Here is a 24,624-nt window from a genome sequence, read left to right as displayed (position 1 = left end):
ATACCAGGCAAAAACAAGATGATTGGCTGTCGCCATCTGGCTCCTCAATACGCTGGCATTGCACATCGACCTGTTTAATGTCAGCTGCGAGGAGCTGGTCTGGTTCCCATCATTTAATTGTATTATTTTGTGATAAGTTTTGTTTGTTTCCTTATATGTATTATTTGTTTGTGCATTATTTTGAAGATATATATTTTTGTGTATTGCAATAATCCAATTATTGTTTTCGACCATCGTGACGCATTGGTGTAACTTGTTAAGTTACGACGGTCTTAATTCAATGTACATAAATTAATAAATAAATATTAGAGTTAAATATTACTCCGCCATCAATCATTTCTCGCGATTAATTCAATGAAAACGAAGTAAATCAGTGTTAGAAGGTTTCTTCTGAACTTTTGTGACTGTGTTAACAGATTACAGTTGAGAAAAAAATGCACCAATATCTGAAGTTTGCATTAGGCTAGCGAATTTATATAATTATCAAGACAAACTAAATAAATAAACAGAAATGAATTTGAAAACTGTAATTAATTGGCCATATACCGCAATTTAATTATTAATAAAAAAGAAAAAATGAATAAAATATAAAATAAAAAATAGTGTTAGAAATTGCCGTAATAGTGTGACCTGTTGTAAAAAGAGAGTTTTGACAAAAAGGGAGCACGACAGTCGACAGCAGTGGCGAATTGCGCAGTGTGACAAGGCGTGAAAATTGTCGGTTGCGAGTGCGAGTGCGCGTGCGCGTGCGCCCCCCGTCCGTCTGAAGTTGCAGCGGAGCCATGGTCGCGTGACGTCACGGCCAGTTGGGTTAGGTCGGTCTGGGCGCCGCCCCCGCCCCCGCCGCCGTCTCGGCCTCCGCCCGCCCGTCGCCCCGCACCGTCCGCAGTCATGAGTCGACACGAGGGTGAGTGGCCGCCTGCCCTTGTCCGGCTGCGCGAGCGTCGCGAGGCCTCCGTCGCAGACGCCCCCACCTGGTCCGAGGTCGCGGCCCGCATCCGTCGGCGCCCCCCTAGGCTGCACCGAGGTCTCTCTCGCGTCTCTTCACCCTCCGCCGCCCCTCTTTACCTTCTTGCCCCTCTTGCCCCTTTCGACCCTTTTGCCCCCTTTACCCCTTTCCCGTCTATATTTAGACGGATTGCACTCGTTGCACCGCAATTGCGCTCTGCGTTCTCCTTCCGACGACAAGGTCGCACCTATTGTGACATTTTTACCTCTGTTCAAATTGTGCTCCTTATTTTAATACTTTGTAATCTGCTGTGCTGGTCGTGCAGTGAAAAATTATAATAATTTATTAGTTATTATCACCAGTCGATTTTTCAATTGATATGGTGTGAGAGATCATTTCTAGAGTTTCCTGATGTCACCTAGACATCCGTTGATTAATAATTAACAACTCAGTCTGATGTCTTGTTGACTGTTTTTATTGGGGTATGGTCCGACGGGCTTAGTGAGCACCATAAATCTCACTACTGTTTTCCTTAAAAGCCAAAAACTACTCCAATTATTGTTAAATTTGAGGGACACCTATTTATTTTATGTCCTTAAATCAATTAATATTTTTAATGTTATTCGTTGTTTAAATGCTTAATCCTTTTAATACCAGGTAACTATAGAAAAATCATCTTTTACCATTTAAAAAAAAATCCGTGTGTTCTCTATGTCGTCTATAATTATAATAGGAGATACTATCCATATTTTACAAAACTAGAACAACAATAAAAAAATATTAAAAAAAGAAAATTAAAAACAAATAAAACCAAGTTTCCAGTATACAACGTAGTAGTAAAAGTATAATCCATTGTTAGTTGATGAAATAATAAAATAACCATTTTTTCATTTTACAAACGTATTAATTATATATACTATAAATGTTACTGAATAATGAATATAATTTGTAAAATTATGAAATATCCACTTTGGGTAAAATATTTAAATGGGGACTAGAATGTGTAAATTGGTGAAAGATATACATCTCTGCAATACTCGCTTTTTGTTTGCTTCATCTGGCATCCCATTTCAAAAAAATGCCCGAGGGCTACTTACTTTGTCACACATAAAAATAATACTAGGAAATGTCATAAAATAAATTAGCTATGCCTAATATATAGAAAATCTAGAAGTTTCCATATGACAAAAATTTTGAATAGGTATAAATAACAATACAATTTAAAAATACAGGTCCGAAAAATCAGCCGATGCAGTTTTTGCATAAGTAGTGTGGCCCGATTTTTCAGCCCTCTGGCATTAAAGGGGTTAAACAAATGATAGTCTTTTGGCGAAATGTCTTCAGAGTATAGCAGATGAGTTAATATTTCATATACTGACTTGACATTTTCGTTCAAGAGAATTGATTTTTTTTACAATTCTTGATACATTTTTAGTGTAAACTGCCAAATATTGTATTTCAGTTTCACAAAATGCTTTGTGGCTTTGTTGTAAATGATCCACTCTTCTTCGCGCGTTAACAAACGAATTTATTTCAAGAACTATACTGCCAAAAATCATTCCAATCGTTCGGTGTTAAGTGAAGACTCAGCGATTAATTACTACTGTATCTTTTCAATATAATTACTTATATGGACATGATGATATTTTGAAAAGAATATCAGCACGTCCAAATATTTATATCGACTTCTTCCTTCGATTGCCTTCATTTGTATAAACAATTCCGTCGGTTGTTCTTTTGAAAGATCATTTTATAAATCAATGAGATTTATTTTGAAAAAGAATTGCGTTATAATTATAACTTTCGAATATGTTATACTCGATACTGTTGTTTTATTACTTTGTGGAACTCCAGTAATGGGATTTTAAATTACATTATCCTAATAAAAATACAATGACCTTTATATAAACTAAATGTGGCTATTTTTAATTTATTCAAAATGTCCACAGTAGCTTAAAGTATTTATTATTTCGTTTCTAATTTAGATGTTTATAAACTACATCTTAATTATTTGTTGCAATTCTCCTTCAAAAATGCACGAATTGAACAATATCTAGTTATCTGACGACCTAACGAGGTTCTTTCGTAATCACTTGGATAGGCAACAATTTAAATATCACAAACGACATGCTCTGTAGTACCTCAATGATCGAATTTTGGTCCGTTGCTGTTATTCTCTTATGTGTGTTATTGCTCTAAAGATGCAATCACTATCTACGTTTTATATTTTAATTGTAGAAATTTAAATGTATGCTTTCAATAAATATGAAAAATTTAGAAGCTTTTGTCTCTCATATGTTGCAAGTCGTTTTCATTGTAGAAAACTATCTCGAAAAGTGATTATATGTATTAATTGTTAATGATCAATAGCACGTTTGTTTCACTAGATGTCGGTTTAGGTCAATTTTCAAACAGCTCGAACAAAGATAAGCTTATTTATAATATGACATACATTAAATTTGCTTTTAAATATTTGAATCAGAATAATATAATAAATTAATACGTAATATTAGTTCTGAATGTCGTCCAAAGAAAACGATTATTTCAGTCTCGTATATAATGCTAACAACAACAAAAAATCCTGCAACTCATCACTGGGCAGCAGAATAGCCACAACAAAAACAAACGTGCTGATGTAGCATCGATGCTTACTCTATTCAATTATTTAAAGATTCAATCAGCAAAAGCTGTTTCAAGAATTATATAAAAATGAAAAATTTTCAATTCTATATTTTATATACATTCATCCATCATCGATGTTTCTATTTACTTATAATAATATATATTTTTTCATATTTTTTAGGCGTAAGCTGTGATTCTTGTCTAAAAAGCAACTTCGGAGGACGACGATACAAATGCCTTATTTGCTACGATTACGATCTTTGCGCATCATGCTACGAAAGTGGAGCTGCCGGATCTCGACACACAGCCGAGCATCCGATGCAGTGCATTCTAACAAGATCGGACTTTGGTACGTTATCTGAATTGGTACGGCTAATAGTTTATAGACCGTACTTTTATTTGACCCGTTTTGATTAATCTTTCAGAGCTCTATTACGGAGGCGAGGTTTTAGGAGTAGAACAGCCACAAGCGTACACTTGTCCATTTTGCAATCGGATGGGCTTCACCGATGTGACGCTTCAAGAGCACGTTACCAACGAGCACTCAGAAATGTCCAAAGAAGTAACGAGTTTTTCTCATTTTATATTTGATTTAAATTTTATGTTATGCTTTAATTGGTGACGTTTTTTTAACAGGTCGTGTGTCCTGTGTGCGCGGCTGCGCCAGGAGGAGAACCAAATTTAGTTACTGATGACTTTGCCGGTCACTTGACTTTAGAGCATCGCGCCGGACCCAGAGACCTGATTTCATTTTTGATATCCTTTTTAATTTTATATGAACTTGTTTTTGATTAGTAACGCAAAATAATAATCTTGGATAAATATTTATGAACTGATAGTATTCACTATCGATATTTAATCATTTCTACATATATCTATAATCAAAAAAATATTGAAATATTAATAAATTAGTGAATAAATACATTTAGCTTACAACCTAAGTTTAAAACTAGCAATACAATTGATTATTTTACTTAGATAGATGTAGGGTGACCCTCATTTCATAAGTAATATTTTATACGCTTTCTTCACAGGTGGTATATATTGATTATTATATACTATCATTAGATGTACATCATATTCACACAATTTGACCCATATGCAGAAATATTCGTGATAAATTAATAAATAGACATTGCTCAACGAGCAATTTGCTAAACTTGATGTTCGATTCAATCTTTTCCTTATGTGTAGATAGCACATTATTGTCTTGCATTTAATTTTAAAAACTGAATAAATAAGAAGCGTATTAATTTGATACATCGATACTTGCTTTTAATAATAATTTTACTATACAACATGTTCCTTAACCACTTTGCACGATGAGCCAAGTGCTATTAGGCATGGAGGCGTTCGAAGGATACCGCACTCCGGACGAGGAGGTACTCGGGCTAGAAGATCTAATATGCACTTCGGGTATATTTAAACAATATGTATATTGATTTAACGATGGAGTCCAATGATTATGAAGTTTTACTTCTTAATTTCATATAGGTTAACAAAAGTTGCACAATTCTCTTGGTTATGATGTAAAAATGTTGATTTTTATTGGGTTCCATTATGTTTAATTGTATATGATAAAACCTCATGAGGTTTTATTGTATTTATATTTACGCTTCTTTTTGTAAGATTGCTTAATTGAGTGATCGCTGTAGTTTGCTAAATAATAATAAAGCTTTGCATCGTATTAGCTAGGCAATCTTTCTTCACAAGAAATATATACTGATTTGTGACGTTTGCCTTGTAACAAATGCAGCTCATTCCGACGATATTAACACTTATTAATTTACCAAATTTTAGTACATCTGGTGGTCTTAGCGCATTATCGCCTTCATCTCGCGATGCGGTAGTCGATCCAATAGCCGAATTATTATCGCAGCTGTCGGGCGTGCGTAGACCCTTGAGCCATTCTTCGCAAGCGCCGTCACAGTTGCAACAGCTACAAATGCAATTACAATTAGAGCGGCAACAAGCTACAGTAAGTGGACAAAGAAAACGATCAACGATAAACAACTTCACGTTTATTGGAAATTTACAAGACAACATTTTTCACAAACAGGCGGCTAGACAACAACAACTAGATAGATTGCCGAGAAGGCAAGCCGCCGCGCTAACTGGAAATTCCAATAACGCCCAACCGACGGCCGCTCCTGCAACTGTACCGAGTGTTCCTCATCCGGCACCAGATGTACCATCCGTATCATCACAGTTTCTATTATCTAGGTATTTAATTAAAATCACGTGTCGTCACTGACTAACCAAATCTTAACAAGTTTTTTGTGTTTGAATTAACATTTTAAAAGGGTTGGAGCTGCTTGATTTTATTACTTAATTCATCAGTAAAAAAGTGAAACAATTCTCAGAAATGATTTTTTTATTACTCGTTATTATTGTAAAATCTGTAATGTATAAAATAACAAGCAGCTTTAATTCCTTCGGTGTGTACCGTATGATTTAGATTACTCTTTTTGTTTTGCAGATTCCTGAACAGTAGTCCGTCTGAAGAAGAGCAAGCCGCCGCCGAGGAAGAGATGCGCGAGAGAGCCGCCTTCGTACAGTCCATAATAGTGGGATCACTGGTGGAGGGGGCGCCGCCTCCTGCGACCGCTCCCCCGCCCCCCGTGCAGCCCCAGGCGCGTCCCAATCCTCGCGCCACCAAGAGCCGCACTCCACCTTGCAAGTGCCGTCCCCCAGCGCCGCACCAACGCAAAGAACTGAAAAGTGCGCCAGAACCGCCGAGAGCGTCTCACTTGCCCGAGGGGAGGTAGGCTTTGCCTATGTCCGCCGCGATCGCCGAACAGGGTCTAACATTTGGGGGCGCAACGAGATGGAAATTCAAGCACTAGTAGTATTTAACTAATATATCCAAGTCATATGTAGGTGTCTCGTGATCAAATTACATTTTGTTTATAATTTACTTTCGTTTAAATATATGAACAAGAAGTGCACCTTTACATTTTAATTCTAAAGATGTGTCGTGGATATTGAATACTTGTTGCAATGTTTAAATTTTTTCAAAATATGAATACTCACGTATTGCGTTCGTTTGCGTATTATTACTAGTAGTTTTAGATGAACATCGAAGCGAGATAAAATAGCATACTGTTCCAAAACCGTTGCCCCTGTAGACTCGGTTACTTAAATACATGTATGCGTATACCTACGTATGTTAAAATTTATATTTTGTAGCTTTATCGGGGCGTTTTATGATGAAAACATCCGCAACGGTGTCGAAGAAAATTGATAGACGTTAAAAGTATAAGTTACGATTCAAATTAAATTATATACAAAAAATCGTTTTTGTTACATTTTTTAATGTTTAAATTCCTTAAGATCTTTTACATATGTATATAAAATGCGTATTGATAAAAAGTTTGAAAGATCCTTTAGAATTGATATCCGATCACGCTCACACACACACCACTATTGCTGTAGATATATCATACCAACGTGTCTCTATACAATAATTTATGTTTGTTTTTAATAAATGATGATTTATTCATTATTTAATAATATTATTATTATTGTCAGTTATCAATATGTAAATAGATATTGTTGTATTTTATGGAACGGAAATTTAATTTTTGGGATTGGGTTTGAAATTTCGTCATTGCTTGTAATTGCCTAAGATCGTTTTGTATTTTGTGAAAAAGCTATCGAAGCATGTAAATTAATGTACAGGCTGGCTCAATTTTAAACGTGTAAAAATATCCTCCAATACGTCACGTTTAGGCGTTACTTTAAAAGATAATACACTAATGATTTTTCATTGGATAATATAAATAACTCGTTAGTAAAACATTCTTTATTTTAAAATATGGAATAGCGTATAAATCACAGGCTTATAAATACTGTCTAGTCAAGACTTATTTTGATAGTGTCTTAAATGTGTTGCTTTACTTTTTAATTATTTTTTCTCAATATATTTTAGGTATCATCAACTAATAAATTAGATTTTCTTTATAAATTATATTTAGATGATACGGACGGTTAACATGTTGAGGCCCAAATTTAAAATATTTAATACGGTAGACTTGGTAGATTTTGATTTTGCCCCATTTGCTTTATAGTTTACAAATATTTCACATTAGTTTGAATAATTTATGGGTAATTCGAGAGAGAAATGATAAATCTATTATTTAATAATGTTATAGAAATTTATTACTCGCAATGATGAGACACGGAGAGAGTCGAAGAAGAAAGGTTTTTGCATTTTACGTCTTAGTATAGATTGAACTCTACCGAGCCTATCGAAAATGCAACTAACTTTTCAAATTAAATTTTATAAACGGCAGTCTATTGAAATAATATTTAAAGTTAGAGCAATGATGCTTAATTTCTTTGAACTGACAGACGTAATTGCTTATTGCTAAATCGATGATAATTATACTCTTTGATGATGCAGCATGTAAGAACATAATATTGCTGATTTGACGAAAAAAATGTTGTTTGTATGGTTTTACTTTAATTGTTCATATGTATTTATATTTAAAATATTAAATTATGTATATTCAATTTAAAATAAAAAGGACAGCATCTTTTGCTTTACATTGGTAAAATACCAACGTCGGCAGTAAATATGTATATGAAGAGGGTATGTTAACAATATATCTGTATAAATATAAAAATAATAAAACTTGCTGTTTGTTTTTTATGCACTAATACTGTGAAACCCTGTTTTTAATTAACCCCCCCCCCCCTTTTTTTATTTCACAGAAGCTATTCTGTAATAATAGAATAATACGTTCATATGCTAATGTATAACTTTTATTGTTTAAGTGCTATATGATTAAAACATTGAATACTGTATGTACAAATTTGCATGTCCCATCATTTCTACTTTATACAAAAAAAGATGATGTTAATGCGCATTTACTTAGTGATTTACCTAAAAATAGTGTTAACACATTACAGACAGCTACTTTCGCAAAAAAAAAAATGTTTTGACAGTGTGACTTTTATCAAAATAACTATAAATATATATTTATTACCGCCTCTCGATAAAAATCTTTATGTTCATACGATGTTTTTACAAAATTAAGTTCTATTATTTGTAACTATCAAAAAGGCGCTAAATTTCACTAACACGCGAAAACCTGTGAATGGACCGTAATGTGTTGATATATTTACTAAAAAATCTCACTTATCTATGTAATGAATACATTTTGAGTCCCTTTTTTATTACTTACATCTCATCACAATTGGCAGCCTTCTTACACATTAATCAATCCCAAACATATCTTTTTAGATCTACCAAAGTTATTATTCAACGTGTTAACAATGACTCGAGAATTTTCAAGAAATAAAATACAATGTAGAAAAATGAAAAACAAATATCATATTAATTTTACCCAAAGGATTAAATAATAAAACAATGAATTTATGAGTAATATACTATTTTTATTAATTTTAAACAATTAAAAATTATATAAATCTGCAATAGACAAAAGTCGATCCTGGTCTTGTTCAAAAATATTATGAATCTGTTTCTTTTGGTAAATTTTCAAACAGGTTTGAAACTTCTTCACTATCATATTTTATTAACGTGATTGATTTTTCTGGACCTAATATTCGAAAATCTTGAGGTATATTTATATTTTCGTTCATATAAGATTCTTTATGTAGCGAAGCCCATCTTATCGGCAATTCAACATAAATCGACTTTCTAAATACCATACAATGGAGATATGTAAGTTTTTCGTATTTGATTCTAGTGAATCCCATAAGACTTAAAGCGTAGCGCCAATTTTTGTATAATTTAGCATTTGCTCCTACGTTTTTAGAGTCTGGAGTTACTATAAATAAAATGCCTTCTGTTTTTAACAATTCATAAGCTTTTCTACAACATTTAGAGCGCATATTGGGACTTGGTAAATATTCCAAAAACAAACTGAATATAACAATATCATAAGATTTCATCTCAAATTGTGTGATAGTATCGTTACATATTTCAGTTTTATCACCCACGAAAACGTTTAAAAAGTCACACGTGAAAACGTTGGGAACAGCAGGAGTAAGATCTATCGGTGTCACGTCCATGAAATCACAGTTAGAATATGGATTATAACAACTGCCAACGTCGAGGGTCTTTGGCGTTGAAGTTGGTTGAAGAAATTCTGTAAATATGGGTAGATCCAAGCGAGCCGCTAGATCCTGCTCGCGCTGCCGCCAGTGCAGTAATAGTTTTTCGCAGAAATACTCTCGAGCTTTGGCTATGATCCACGAAATTCGCGAAGGAGCCTCCCAAAGAATGGCTAGCCGGTGCATAGTGGAGGCGTAGTGCTTCCTCTGTTCGCATTGTGATAAATGCTGTTTCCAGGCTTCTTCGGGTCCTAACGCAGCAGCCTTTTCGCGTAGTTGACGATGCATACCCTTCACGGTGTCTGCGCATTTTAAATGTTCGTTATTCATCGCCGAAGAGAAATAACCTGTCATGAAATTTTGACGTTTAACGTCCAACAAAATAACACGGTCCTAACAAAATTAACTTGACCATGATTATTTTAATAAATAAATAATTTGTTTTAAATCTTTTCTCTTTTACAATATTTTAACACGTTTTTTAATAATACATCTGTAGGGGCCCATTTATATATGTATAGGTTTAATTATGGTCAAAACTTGCCAGCAATTTGATAATACTAACACTGACGGCGACATATTCTGTTGATGGATTTTGACGGATAGGCGCGGCGATGCTGCCTCGTTCACCGTTCATTCATTATTATATTAATAAAATTTGAATTATTATAATCTTCAATGAAATACTGCAACAGATTATTATGTGTCTAATTTCCACCCGCGCACCAAACATCAATAGTCATTCAGTTATATCGATAATATTTTAGGGGCTGTGATGATGGCGGGTGGCAATGAGACACAGATTGAGCCGCTGCAGTAATATTTATTTAACGGTTTACGGTGTTTACATGGTTAGAATGGGGCGGACGCGCGACGGCACGCGTCCGAACCCTTACAAGCTTGCCGGAAGAGAGGGAGCCGTCACAACACCGCTATTTCTGCGCCGACCAGTTTTGGCCATAACAAATCTATATTGGCCCCCATACGGCTCCGGCCCTAGCAATTTACAATTGCGAACTATAACCAGGGGGAGGTATGGGGGCCTTGGCGCTGCTGTTGATTAAATGCTGGCGGCGCAAAAGTAGCAAAGTCGTGACGTATGGTGTGGCGGCGCGGCCTCCAGTGACGCGCGGCGTGCCTCGCTCCAAGCCGAGTGGAACACGCGTAGACCCGGGCGGCGCGTAGGGCTCCAGGGGGCGCGAGAAGAACGGGCATGTCCGGGAGCACCTTTCGGGGCCCTGTGGTGCGTCGGTGCAGCTACACAGGGCGCGCGCGTGACGGGCCCCGAACATGCGGTTCGAGCTCGGAGTCGCGGGGGCGTAGCCCTACGGGTGCGTGACGGGTCACGCGTGGTCCACTCGAGCCTGGTCTACGGCAGCACTTCGGTGGCTTCCCGCTGAAGGCGCGTGGCGGCGCCGGGTGCTTCCTGGGTCACGTGGTCGGTGGCGGCGTCTGTCAGTGGCGACGGTGGCTGACGATGGCGGCACATGGTCGGGGGCGCAGGCCCATCGTCTTGGTGGTCCGCCAGCTCGAGTCCGGGTCCAGGGAAGCACCGGCGGGATGGCAGCAAACAGCTCAGCAGCGGCTCGGCTTTTGTACTGCAGCGGCGTCTGTGTCTGCCATTTTGAATCTGACTCCATGTACGTGCTCAGGATCACGTCGGGGTCACCAGTTTATGGGCTGTGATGATGGCGGGTGGCAATGAGACACAGATTGAGCCGCTGCAGTAATATTTATTTAACGGTTTACGGTGTTTACATGGTTAGAATGGGGCGGACGCGCGACGGCACGCGTCCGAACCCTTACAAGCTTGCCGGAAGAGAGGGAGCCGTCACAACACCGCTATTTCTGCGCCGACCAGTTTTGGCCATAACAAATCTATATTGGCCCCCATAATATCGTTTATTATCAATATATTACATGTGAAAGATTAATTATTTTTTGCTCTCAGTATACATTTTATGATTTATGGTAATTAATATAAGAAAACAGCTCAGAAATAAAAAGAATATAAAGATAAGTAAATAATTTTAAGGTTTCAAATGTGTATTTTCAACGTAATCGGTTTGTTTTCATTTACTAATCAATTAAAAATTCTTAGTGTGGTGGGCTATTTATATATGTATGTTTTTTTATCTTATGGCCAAAACTTAGTAGTACTCTGGTAACACTGATGTGACGGCAGCAGATTATTTTGTGAACTTCGGCGGTGGTACTTCGTGCATCGTTCATTTTCATGTTCTAACATGTAACTATAAACTTCGCAATCAAATACTACTGCAGCGGCTCAATCTGTGTCTAATTGTCACCCATCCGCCAAGTTGGTAATATAAAATTATGAGTATATATTTTAAACAAGCAAATAATTGATTTTTAAAGAGCGTTATCGAAAAATAAGATAGCAAAAATTCAGCAGTAATGCACTTAATTTCACGAAACAGCATTTTGTTTAAATACTAATTCATACACAAATACACACACATTATTGTTAACGAAGTTGTTTGTAAAGAATATTCATTAATGATTAAAGAAAAAAATAGTGCTAGATTAGGACTGGCACAGTTCTTTGCGTATAAATGTCGGTTTTTGTATTATATTAGTTTGTCAAAGTCTCCTTTTTTGAATATTTGTGTGTAAAGTCATCCTCTGATTATGTTTTGTTTGTAGATTCATTTTTTTCAACTACTGTTCCTGTCCAAGATTTGTTGGACAGGAACGGGAAATATAGACCTTGCTTTTCTGAGCTTAGTGGGGTACAATTTTAAATTCAGCATATTTACAATATGATTTGAATCAACAATATGTTTCCCCTCTCTTCATATAGCATCTATAATTATTGCATTACTTTAAAACTATTTGATTTATTAAATATTTTCCTACCAAGGAAATAATAACTCATTTTTCTATATTACATATTTATTTTATAGATAAATTATAGCAACGTAAACAAAACTTTTTGAAATATACAAATATCAATTTATAAATTATAAATACAATGAAACTTAATCTAATCTCCTCTTTTTAATATGTTCCTGTAACAAATCATCTTCGGATTTAATTTTATTTGTAGATTCATTTTTCAACCACATATTCATTAATTTCTTCGATCCACAGTTGTTGTTTTGCTTGCTTTTAATTACAGGTTTCAGCAATTCTAACTTATCTATAGGTTTGTTACAAATAGAATCTTTAAACCGAGAATTATTCACAGACATTGAAACAGGATACGATTGCAACTCAGTCACTGGTTTCAACGAATCGATTGCATTTTTTGCAGAAATATTTTTAATATCCAACCAATCCTGTAATAAATTTTCATGTGGTTAAATTAAATTATATAATAATAAAAATTAGTATATTAAAATATATACATTTATTTGACTATCTGTTTCTAAAAATGCAGGCATTCTATGATGTATGAATTTCATTGTATCGTTTGATTCCATGGTGATAATAGAATAACTATACAGAACTTCACCATCGCAAGTCCACGTATTATACAATGCAGCCATTTTAAGAAGTTTAACACCGCTCCAACCTTTAGCTTCGTCAAATGTATTAGACCAAGTGTTCGAGTCGTACATCTAAAATAAATTATGTATCTTTAATATATTTTATAATTAAAATAGAACTATGGAGCCGGAGTCGTAAAAATCGACTGACTCCAACTTCTTTTTAACCCTTTCCACCCCGACCAATATTTTCTTTAATTGTTCGTTGTGCGCCATGCGTTTTAAGTCGGTAATATGAAGTAAGAAAATATTATTACATACTTAATCAAATACCCAAAAACAGTCGACCGACCATCGGCCGGCGTACAATGGAGCGGCACTAATCCTATGAAGTATTAATGTATTTATTTTTTGTTCCTTCTTTTATTTATTTTCATGTAAATAATAACAAAGATGTTATTATTTACAGGAAAATAAATTAATAAAATATTTAAAAATAAATTTAATATTTTAAGATTATCTTATAGAAATTTTTAGTCGGAGTCGGACCTTGAGAAAAATTTTCAACGACTCCACAGCCTTGAATAAAACGTAACTTATTCGATTACCTTTACATCGTCCATCTGAGGTGAAAAAATATAATACGGTTGTTTCGATTTGTTTACGGTTTGCCACTCGTAAAATCCTTCGGCTACAACTATGCAACGTTTTCCTTCTCTTATGGACGCTCCGTACAATTTTGATGTTAACATTGTTTCTAAACGACAATTGTTTGTTGTTAAGCCGTGAGTTTTATAACTTCCCTATTGAGTGAGATGGACTTAGATCATGTAAAAATATAACATTAAAAAAATATTAAATCGTGAATACTTTGTGCCAAGGAGGTACCATTCCCCACATCATCGGTTTTATAATATAAGCATTGTTACAATCTGAATCCGGTAGCATAACTGGAGTTACATCGGTAGGTGCGATATTGTATGATGGAGAATATTTTTTACTCATATTTGATTCATCTTTCCATTGAGGTTTGCTGAATTTTGATTCGCCTCTTCTTTTGTACGCACAAGCAGCGACAACGAGTGCAGGATCTAAAGTTCTGTTTTAAAAAAAGCAAAAGTTGTTTTAGAGACTGAGTGGATATTAGATTCAGAAAACTAGAATTAATTAATCAAAATTTATTATGCTATTTATCAATTCATATTATTAATATTTAACGATTTCTTGATGAATTTTTTCTCAGTACTTGAAATGTCCTTTCTTTCTATTATTTAATTCTTTCATGGAGGCCATGTTTTTTGTTACAGGGGGAACATTATGATTTTAGAGATGCTTTGTTGAGGCATGGCCAAAATATTTAAAGCTCTAAAATGTCATTTGACTGGCATGATACATGTAAAAAACGACGTTCACTGTAACAGTTGCAAACGTCCATTTGCTGTTCAAACTCAAACCTAAACTAATGAAGGTTCTAAAACTTATTATAGTTTTTGAACATCCATTAGATTTATTTGTTTTTTGATCAAATTGAAAAGAAACACCGACCTTTCTATGTTTATACTGGCCAATTAAAAGGGAATCGGTGATTTATTAGAGAGGTGAAAGAAAGACGATGGAAATTATATTATAAATATATATAAAAAATGCAATTAATACTGAATAATTCTATATGAGTATTATTGAAAAAATTACATTAATTTTGAGACAACTCCTAATATGTAAATATCAAAATTTAAAGCTCTCAACTAGTCAAAATAAAAACCATCCTTGGTCGAACAAATTGAACGTCTACATAAAGGTCAGAATACCACTTACCAACACAGGGAACAATATTTATCCGGAATTAATTTAATTTACGGAAAGTTTATATTTTAATTTATAAAAGGATAAAAATGAATAGTAAAAAAATACTATATATATATTGCTAGCTTACTTATTAAAAAAACATACAGTCACTATATAATTATTTTGACAAAAAATGGTTGAATGACAGATAAATTAGTGTTTCATACTTACAAAGCAATTCGCCCACACATGTTTACGAATTAAAGATGAAATTGAACTGTCAAACAATAACATTGGTCCAGTGTTGCTAGCGTAAAAAAACATGCGTTAATTAATGTTAAAGTAACGCTATTATTTAAATATACCTATATAAGTATGTATATAATAATTGAAGATTTACAATACAATTAAATGTAATGAAATTTAATTTTTAAATTTGATTCATCATTTATTTGTGTTGTAAAATTATTTATTTAATTAATAGTGCATATATTATATTTTATTTCATCGAACATTCGTAACAACGAGCTGCACGCTGAAAATAAAGAAAATGGCGAGGAAGGACGGTCGTTCTATTTTTAGCCTTGCAGCTGTCGATGCGATAAGAGCAGCCATTTGACAGTTGTAGGTTTAGTGCGCCATGAAATTAGAGTAGCACGTGCGATGTGGAGGTACGTAGCGAACTGCGTGAGAGAAGGCTTTCAAAGAGGCGTCGGTCACGTAGACGTCCGGTGCGGAGCGAGCAGCGCGGCCAACGGCCCGGGGCCCCGCGGGGGCGACGCCGGATGCGCGGGGAATCCGCCCTCCGTCGCCGATCCCCGGGGGCCCTGCGGCAGCGCGGGCGGCTCGCACACAAAGCATCACACCTACGGCTGGTTCCAGAGGCACCTCTGCGAGGCTTGGATCAACGCCTTTACCTGGGTAACCTTCATACTTTCTCAATCTATAAACATATCCTAGGGTAAGGAGAATACTGTCATGGCATAACATCTTATCAATTTGTATAATAATAATAATAATAAATACACATCAAGGGCTGCCAACTATTTCAAATTTTATCAATAAAGATAAATTAACTTTTCTATACAAAACATTTTTTTGATTCTATTGAATTTCTTGGCATCAAAAAACACAGTATAAATAAACAAACACATTTGGCATTGTAATAGTCCATCCACATATTTTTCTCGGTTGATAGTTGGGCTCTTTTCTATTACAAATCTATTTTGAAAAATCAGATTCCAGTGCACATTCTTTCATTCAAATTTTACACTAAAGTTGTAGTTCAAGTCTGTACATAAACAATAGTTCTAAAATAATCAGTTTTAATATAAATAAACACTTTTTATACAATGTGAATTCAAAACAATGACAAACACAAATCCACACGTGCTTTTCTGAATAGACACGAAATATTCTGGCCAAAATGCACTAAAATTAATTCCAGATATTAATTCTTGGAACCAGCAACGTTTAAACAGGATTCGGGAAAAGCGTTTATTTTGTATATGTGATATTTATTGACCAGAATGTGTCAATAAACATTACATACATTTTTTTAGAGCTTGATAGTCGTCACTAAATACTAGAATAATAGTTTCCAACAAATTTTTCATATAGATAAATTAGTGATAAAAATATCACTGGGAAGGTATGATAAAATTAAGAAACTTATGGTGATACTTCAGTGAAACATCAAGGGGGAATTAAACATGTTTGAATGCAATTATACAAATTGTTTAAAAATATACGATTATATTCATTATTCGAATAATCGGATTGAAGTATAGTCAAGACAGTACTCTTCCAAATTAACGATATACACATATTGATGTAATTTTTGTATCTATAATTTAATTGTTTGAATATTTTAGAGTGGAGCTGTAGTGCTAGGATGGTACGCTAGTCATATAACATGCCTACGCAAGAGAAATATTGTCTGGGACAAGGATCTCAACAATCACCATTACCAAAATTTCATCGTTAACCACATCAAAGATATGCGTTCTTTGTCTCTGTCTCCTATTGCTTTCTCGCAATACGAGTCACAGGACAACTTCAACGTTAAGCCATTCAAATTGAACAACATTAATAAGTTAGCCGTGCCATTTAATATATCCAACGATACCGTTCACATTAACGAAGAGGTGTCGAGCGCTGAACAAGAGTTCAAAAATGTTGTTCGTTCCATCGAGAACAAATTGGGAATTGCGGCAATAGAGGAAGGCAACGCCCAAGAGGGAGTAGTGATGATTCAATCAGCAGCTAGAAAGAACTACACGCCAGCTTTGTATAACTTGGCGTTGTGCTACGAAAAGGGAATGGGAGTGAAACGGGATGAAAAAATGGTAAGCATATTGATTGTACACCTTTAAAAATTTGGACATATAGATATTTAATAAATTATGTTAAAATTTTATAGGCAATGGAGTTGTATAAAGCAGCAGCTACTCGAAATCATCCAGGTGCTATTTACAATTTAGCAGTATTTTACGGTCAGGGTCGAGGAGGACTGACCCGTGATCCACAAGCGGCCGAAGACTTACTGCGGATAGCCGCTGCAAGCGGACAAAAGGAAGCAGTAGTGGCGTTGAAATCTTTGATCACCAAAAAGTTGACGAGATCGGCGATCATGGTACAGAGCAAAGTACCCGAAAAGAACTCGTCTTCTACGGCATCTTTTTTGAAAGTTATAGGCTGTGAAGAAAATATAAGCCAACCTACGCCAGTTTTGTTATATTAATATGATGCAAAAATATACTAAAAGATGTAGTTTTATAAATTTTTGAGTATTTTCTTATGTTATGTATAACATACGGCGTGGTGTTTGGAATTAGAGTTAAGTATATATTGAAAACTTCTATGCAAGGCGGTTTTTAGTTTACAAAACTTATTTTCGTGGTTCATATAACGGTTGATTATAAATCTTTACGTTACATTCAAATGAGTCATAAAAGTGTATTTTATCTGACAATGTATTACATTTATAGTTATTTTATTTTTATTGTTTTGTCTTATTTTATTTTTAATTGTAAAGCCATAAATAATTTCAATATATTTTCGTATATTTTTTTCAAGTAAAAAATATACGAAAATATATTGTACTAAATATTTGAATCTCTGTTTCATGTTTGATAATTTGTGAAGAGTTACAAAGCTTTCTACTTTTTGATGCACTACATTTGATTTTTAAGAATTACCTTTAAAATGTAGTAGCTTCAGTATTTTGGACTGAAATTATATTTGTATTAATTTTTTGTTATTATCACATTGCGGTAGAGGTTATTTATAAAATTAATAAGATCAAATGACAATTCAATTTTTTAGTGACGCAAAAAACATTTTACATATGTATGTATGTAAAATTAAAAATTGTATATGGTTACAATACAATATCATACATATATGAAACTGTAATTTGTTGTAAAATTAAAAAAATAACTTTGACAATATAAACATATTTATTTTCATATCATTACAACTACAAAAAATCGACGAGCTGATCCCATCTTCATACTTTGGTATACATTTTTTGTTATATGTAATAAAATGACAAAATACGCTTTGCTTTTCTTTCATCGTCTAAAGGCGAAAAGTAAAATTAAAAAAGGCAACGTCATCATACTTAAAAATCAATCTCGACATCATTTTATAAAATTTCTATGTTCCAATACATAAACTCAATTTATGTATAAAAAACATAACTCAAAAACGATTGAAAGACTGTGTTATCTATCTTTAGTGCCTTGGAAACAAAAAATAAATTAAATCATAATAAGAATGAATTGATTTACCATTCATTCAAAATCAAAAAAAAAATTTAGGCAATTCTTGAATTAATTTCTGTTTAATTATACGTTGAAATTTCATGCTCCACATGAAATACCGATAACCGCAAATAATTATGTTTAACCTGAAAAAAAATTAACATTACAATACTTATGTTAAAAAAATAAATTGAAAACAATTACCTATCAAACACTTTATGTTTCGAATGCTTCATGAACAATGAATATAAATCAATCACTTGGACGCATTTTTGTAATTGCAACCAAGAGTTGAACGATATTATGGCATCGTTTATACGAGAGTCAGGCGACGGCGGCAACGTGCATACAACTACTTTTTTACCAGATAAAATTGTTAGCAACAACAGTTGTCGCATGTTATGGATCACTACATCTAACGGCATATTCTGAAAGAAAAAGACAATCTATAATATTCCATTAGTCTTATTTTTAGGGATTAGAAATGAGTTACTCGATCTAGATTTATAGACGAACCGAATAATGCAGAGATGAAATTCGCAGAAACTGAGGGCATGTATTCAATTGAATTTATTTTATTCAAGGAGGTTTAGTAAAAACTAGTAAGTACAACAAAACTCTTTTGTACACCTTTAGTGGTTTCCCTATTGCAGACCTTTATTTATTGGTTTATTTTTAAACAGGTTAACTATGAAAGGCACAACAAATATATACAATAAAGTTAGTTGTTTGCATCAATAACTCTTAAATCAAGTTTGTTGTTTATATCAATAACCCTCGTTTATATGTAAGCATATTTTTGATTTATTAAAAAAAAAACTGAAAGAAGTAGTTTCAATATGTGGTATAAAGAGACGTCATCGAGAAATTAATGTGTCAATAGATAATTATTAACACTTACATTTGTCAAAGCATATATTTACTTTAAGTGAAGTTGTAAGGGTTCATACAATGGCCATTTAGAAAACCAAAAGACATTGGTGAAATCGCCATTTCAAAACACCCGAGAATTGTTCATGATAGCCCCTGGCAAACTTTCGAATGCTATTAATTACTACAACATAAAAACTCCTTAAACAATGTTTTCATAAACTTTGAGTCTAGAAAAAATATCCATGGCCTCACATTGAATAAGCATTGTTGCACTTTGTAATTATTGAGTGGTCATCTACACAATGATTACAAAGTGAAACAATTAAACTTTCAGAGACAGAGTTAAACAATAACATAATTGGTTCTAAATTTGCCTTCTCTCCCATTTGTCCAAGCTTTCTTGAAGGACCGGTATAAAGAATGTGACACTCAATCAATACTCTTGCACTTACAACACAAACTTACTCTAGAACTCGCTTGATGGTGGCTCTTGGACTTACAGATAACCCACTAACTCATCTCAAGACCACAGCGACCAAAATCCGCCAAAAAATGTCGTTTTATACCCCCCAATATCGCTTTTTCATGTTATTAAAAGTTATTTGAGAAACTGCCTTTTAAGCACCTGATATTTCGTCTCAACAGTTTAACTTCCTCAAGCATAGATCAACTTTATCACATTAAAATGATGTTGATAAAATATTCGAAGAAAATAATATATATTCAGCAATAATTCAAGTCATTGATTAGGTGTGACACAAATGGATCGAAAGCTTTTACTTAACCCTTTCATCGCGACTGATATTTTTGCACGTTATTTCGAAATTCGTTAATATATGGGGGGCACCTATTCATGCTATATTTAAAAAAATATTATGGTTCAATAAATTCCAGTGATTTACAGCCTTAAATTACACTAAATAACCATACTATTAGGCTCAAAGGTTTATGGCACCTTTCGGTGCTCAATGAGTACTGTCGATTTTCTAGACGACTACTATAGAAGTCATCCGCAATGAAAGGGTTAAACCATATAGTTTGTTGAAGTCTAGTACATATAACAAAGCCAGGTAAGAATATATACATGGTCGAGTACTCAGACTGGTGCTCTACCATATACATGCAGAAATTACAAAATAAAGGCCCGCAATACTATATAACAGACAGACTGAAACTTAAGTGTCGAAGAATAAAATCATGCTACTTCAGCATAGAATTTTCCTTGATATGTGCAGCGACAATGAAATAAATCTTTATTATTTTATCAATTTGCATACTTTTATTGTTACATATTAGAGACCTAGCTTGGTTTAAATTAATTATTTTGGTATTTATCCATGAGATCAGTAAAAGCTATAAATTTTAGTCTAAGATGATTGATCGGAATTGTGATTATAATTGTTAATAATATAATTAATTGAAAACACATAATATATACAAATTTGATTACCATATGAATATCGACACTTCCACAACATATAAGAAGATACGGTGACTGACTGTGGAAAACGGAAAGCATAGCATCCTTCAGGGTCAATATTGAACGGCAGGTAGACGAATAATAAATATCTTCGCACATGTAAATGCTATGAAGTGCAAAATCTAACATGCAGTCGTCGCCGATAATTTCGTGGTTTTCAATTATATACTTGAAGCTGAAATAGTAATAAAAGTTTATTAAATGTTTAATAGAGATAAGGTCGAGCATTGAATCTATTTACCTGTTGTCGACAAAATCTCGATTAGGTCGTGGCACAAAATCAAGCTGCTGTAGAATATCGACCACGATTTTTAAAGTTTCCGTGACTTGTCCAAAATCGACATAATTTGGATTGTGATATTTTGAGATATCAGTGTATTCTTTAGATGTTATATTTTTTGTGCCATTTTTACCAATTTGCATATTTTTATCTTTTAGATTCATCAGAGGAACAATTTTCTTCTTCGTGTTATTATTGATTAAAGGCGAGCATTTTGCAGCTTGTACAAGCACTTTTGGAGGACATTTTTTTACTATATCTTTAACGATTGGCGCGTTAATATTTTTAATGCAGTTGTACTTAACTTTCTTTTGATTATATTTCTAGAATAATTATAAAATAATATTAATAAGCATTTTAAAATATTCTGAGTGTCAAAGGCATTTTGAAAGATTTTACTTTTTTTTTACTGTTCTTTTGCTTACTAATCAATTGTTCCAAATGTTTTGTTTTGGCACTCGTTGCTGTAACATTTCCATGCACAATATTGACTCCGTCAATGCTACACAAAAACGTATCCAGTTTCTTGAATCCAAATTTTTCAAACGGTACATCATAGCCGACTAAGTTCTTGAAATCAGCTTAAATGTAAAAATTGCTGTTTAAAAAATTGACTACGTTTTCAATGTAAACAAATTCACGACATTTGAAAATTGAAAACACCGCTGAACAAAGCTGTGTTGTATTTAATCATTAAATTAAGGCTTACGATTAAATTCTGAGATAGGTATGCCTCCCTTTCTCGATATTATACACGATTTTACACAAGCTACGAGGTCTTCCATGACGACACGCCGCAACCGGAACAACCGCCAAATACTAAGTGACAATAAACTTCTCTTGGTTGTTTTTTTTAATACCATAATCACTTGCAATAAAAAAAATATAAATAAACTTATATCAAATCATGTATTACACACAAGTATTAATAATAAGCTTACCATAATTATGAAGTTTTAAGCCGGGACAGCTAATATTTTCGTTTGTTTCGAACAAACATGTCTGGTGGGAGCTAAAAATAAAAAGGTCATCCCTGAAATTTTGGTTCAAAAATATTTGCGGTAACCTTTTTTACCGCGCGACGGCCGGGAACAATGGTGCGAAACCGAGACGTATGGTAACCATAATAAATAGTTTTATTCTAAATATATTGATCCAAATAACAATTTTTCAGAAAGAAAAAATAGGAGAGATTGTATTTATTCAAAAAATATATACAAAAATCTGACATTCTTTTTAAATTTACTAATAATTTATTTGGGCTCATCTTAATATTTTAAAGTGCATTTTACGATCTGTATTTTGAAATCACCGATTTATGTTTTATTAATAATTTTGCTTCAAATTGTACTATTAAATTAAATAAAGAAAATAAGAGAAATTGTGTGAGTTCAAAACAGGTGGTAAAGCAGAAGAAACTGCTTGTGAACTTAACTTTTGATATTGCTTCTGTTAAAAAACGTAAGCTGCAATAGTGGTTCCATTAAAATTGTGCTAAAGGTGAGAGCCCATGATTATTAAATGATGAAAAATATCATAGACATCTTTATTTAGTTCTTAACAACTAGCTGAAGTACGCTCGGGATAAGGATGCCGGTTTGTTATTGTGTGCGTGTACATGTATATGAGAGGGAGAAGCGATTTAGCGTATACTTCATTGTCTCGCTTTCTCTTTTAAGGACAGTCGCTGATTCGTCAACGCTGGTATTCGTCATTAAAGTGCAGTGTGGCAGAGAAGTTCGATCTTCTCTAGTGATTTATATTAAATAATTTTGTGTTGATATTGGTTTAACCCAGTTATGCCCACTGTCCCATAGGTAGGTCACTAAACTCGTGCCATTGTTTTTTATTTATAAATGAAATTTTAAGAGAACAAAATTTCTTGGGCATATCTGGGTTCATTGATATCAAGGCTTCAAATATACACTGTAAGTTATTTGTTCTCTTACCCGTGGATTAAAATATTTTAATTATTTTTCCATTAATCCGTACGTTGTTGGTTTTTTTACATTATTCTCTGTAAAGCTTAAAAAAGTTATTATTCTTATCGTTGCGCCAATGATAATTTTTTAATTTATTCAATAGATTATAATGATTTAATAGAGTCGTCGAGCCATTAAACAATCTGCGAATAATTTCTTTCCCCATTTTATATCTTTTTGCTTTTGAAGAATAGCTAAAGACTTCATTATTATTTTGACTAGTGAAAGATTTTGAATTTTGCAAATATTTAATTAATGACATCAATGTCTGGTTTCTTCGATTATATAATATATTTTTAATTGTCCGTTGAAATTTCCAACTTAGCTCAGATGTATGTAGGTTAAATAAACATATATTTTCTTTTAAAATAAAAAAAAAATATTCTGAGCGAAATTGTTTTGAGCCACACAGCTCACGCACACAATAACAAACCGGAATCCTTATTCCGAGCGTACTCTAAGCAACTTCAAATCGTTCAATAAAGTGTTACTATAGCTGCTTAATCTGTGTCTAATTGCCACCCATCACCATCTTATTTATATTTCAATATAGGGACCTATTTATATTTGAATTTAGATTTCGTTATGGCCAAAACTTGGCGGTACTTGGGTAAAACTGGTATGACGGTTTTTCTCTCCACTGGCAATCTTCGGGCGTTCGGACGCGCTACTTTTGTAAACATATAAACTGTATCAATCGTAAATAAAAACATTACTGCTTTTTAATACTTAGTATGTATAACATACTTCTTTCTTTCATTGAAGATTTTTTAAAGCTGTATAATTAAGGCATTCAAAGTAACCATATTTTTTATTTCATAGACATTTAAACTTTTGGGTGCTGTTTAACAAAAAAATGTTTTGAGAGATATGTGTTTGCCGACGGGAGGTGACGGGTGGCAATTAGACACAGATTGAGCCGCTGCAGTAATAATTTTATTGAAATTTGAAATTATATGTTAGAATATACAATGAATGAGGAGCGGACCCGCTAATTTTCTAGCTTGTCAGCGTCAACCAGAGATGAAAAAACAGCGCCCCTAAGTTTTATAATATAAATAGCCCTCCCACATGTGTATTAAAATATATACTTTTCTCCATAAAACGAATCGTTAGTGCATTTATGTAGGATAAATCTGTTGTTTTTTCTTTGAAAAATGATTCGCTGCGGAGAGTTATTCATAGTGTTCACTATTCTGACCAATGCTCGCACCTAATCTGCACAACGAATAAGAAGACAATTAAATTGTCCTTTTATTTTTGTTATTCTAAAGAAAGTACAAAATTAGGCCATGTTATCGTCATTGTCAACACCTCAATTTTTTCGGTATTAATACAGTATTAATTTTGCGT

General features: G+C 33.7%; 5 protein-coding genes across 8 annotated transcripts; 2 read left to right on the top strand and 3 right to left on the bottom strand.

Moving 5' to 3' along the window:
- The first annotated feature begins 651 nt into the window (after positions 1–651).
- Positions 652–8,210, top strand: Kcmf1 (Potassium channel modulatory factor 1). 4 transcript variants are annotated; one of them, XM_088191611.1, is made up of 8 exons: positions 652–907; positions 3,753–3,920; positions 3,997–4,133; positions 4,208–4,327; positions 4,893–4,987; positions 5,372–5,549; positions 5,631–5,794; positions 6,051–8,210. In XM_088191611.1, the coding sequence occupies exons 1-8, from the start codon at positions 892–894 to the stop codon at positions 6,337–6,339; spliced, it is 1,167 nt and encodes a 388-aa protein (XP_088047737.1). In that variant the 5' UTR covers positions 652–891; the 3' UTR covers positions 6,340–8,210. The 4 variants fall into 4 exon arrangements, with proteins under 4 accessions (XP_088047737.1, XP_088047736.1, XP_088047739.1 ...); XM_088191610.1 differs by having other exon boundaries at positions 652–1,027; XM_088191613.1 differs by lacking the exons at positions 5,372–5,549; positions 5,631–5,794.
- A 740-nt stretch (positions 8,211–8,950) lies between these two features.
- Samtor (S-adenosylmethionine sensor upstream of TORC1) lies at positions 8,951–10,050 on the bottom strand. Its single transcript, XM_088191614.1, has one exon. The coding sequence runs from the start codon at positions 10,004–10,006 to the stop codon at positions 9,047–9,049; it is 960 nt and encodes a 319-aa protein (XP_088047740.1). The 5' UTR covers positions 10,007–10,050; the 3' UTR covers positions 8,951–9,046.
- A 2,500-nt stretch (positions 10,051–12,550) lies between these two features.
- On the bottom strand, positions 12,551–15,255 carry LOC148232350 (abasic site processing protein HMCES). Its single transcript, XM_088191352.1, has 5 exons — positions 15,121–15,255; positions 13,975–14,203; positions 13,713–13,907; positions 13,024–13,236; positions 12,551–12,954 (listed from the first exon to the last, which is right to left on the bottom strand). Exons 1-5 carry the CDS (start codon positions 15,138–15,140, stop codon positions 12,655–12,657), a joined length of 957 nt encoding a protein of 318 aa, XP_088047478.1. The 5' UTR covers positions 15,141–15,255; the 3' UTR covers positions 12,551–12,654.
- Positions 15,256–15,458: 203 nt separating this feature from the next.
- LOC148232349 (uncharacterized) lies at positions 15,459–18,345 on the top strand. Its single transcript, XM_088191351.1, has 3 exons — positions 15,459–15,810; positions 16,764–17,237; positions 17,312–18,345. The coding sequence occupies exons 1-3, from the start codon at positions 15,553–15,555 to the stop codon at positions 17,630–17,632; spliced, it is 1,053 nt and encodes a 350-aa protein (XP_088047477.1). The 5' UTR covers positions 15,459–15,552; the 3' UTR covers positions 17,633–18,345.
- LOC148232348 (uncharacterized) lies at positions 18,332–22,287 on the bottom strand. The gene is made up of 7 exons (XM_088191350.1): positions 22,231–22,287; positions 21,999–22,157; positions 21,689–21,870; positions 21,251–21,612; positions 20,980–21,184; positions 18,861–19,084; positions 18,332–18,802 (listed from the first exon to the last, which is right to left on the bottom strand). Exons 2-7 carry the CDS (start codon positions 22,150–22,152, stop codon positions 18,697–18,699), a joined length of 1,233 nt encoding a protein of 410 aa, XP_088047476.1. The 5' UTR covers positions 22,153–22,157; positions 22,231–22,287; the 3' UTR covers positions 18,332–18,696.
- Positions 22,288–24,624: the final 2,337 nt, after the last annotated feature.

The sequence above is a fragment of the Plectrocnemia conspersa genome, unplaced genomic scaffold (assembly GCF_051122295.1).
Source record: "Plectrocnemia conspersa isolate PC_06_02 unplaced genomic scaffold, ASM5112229v1 ptg000009l, whole genome shotgun sequence".
Lineage (NCBI taxonomy): Eukaryota > Metazoa > Arthropoda > Insecta > Trichoptera > Polycentropodidae > Plectrocnemia > Plectrocnemia conspersa.
Note: the sequence above shows the minus strand (reverse complement) of the source record. Positions and strands in the feature narration are given on the sequence as shown.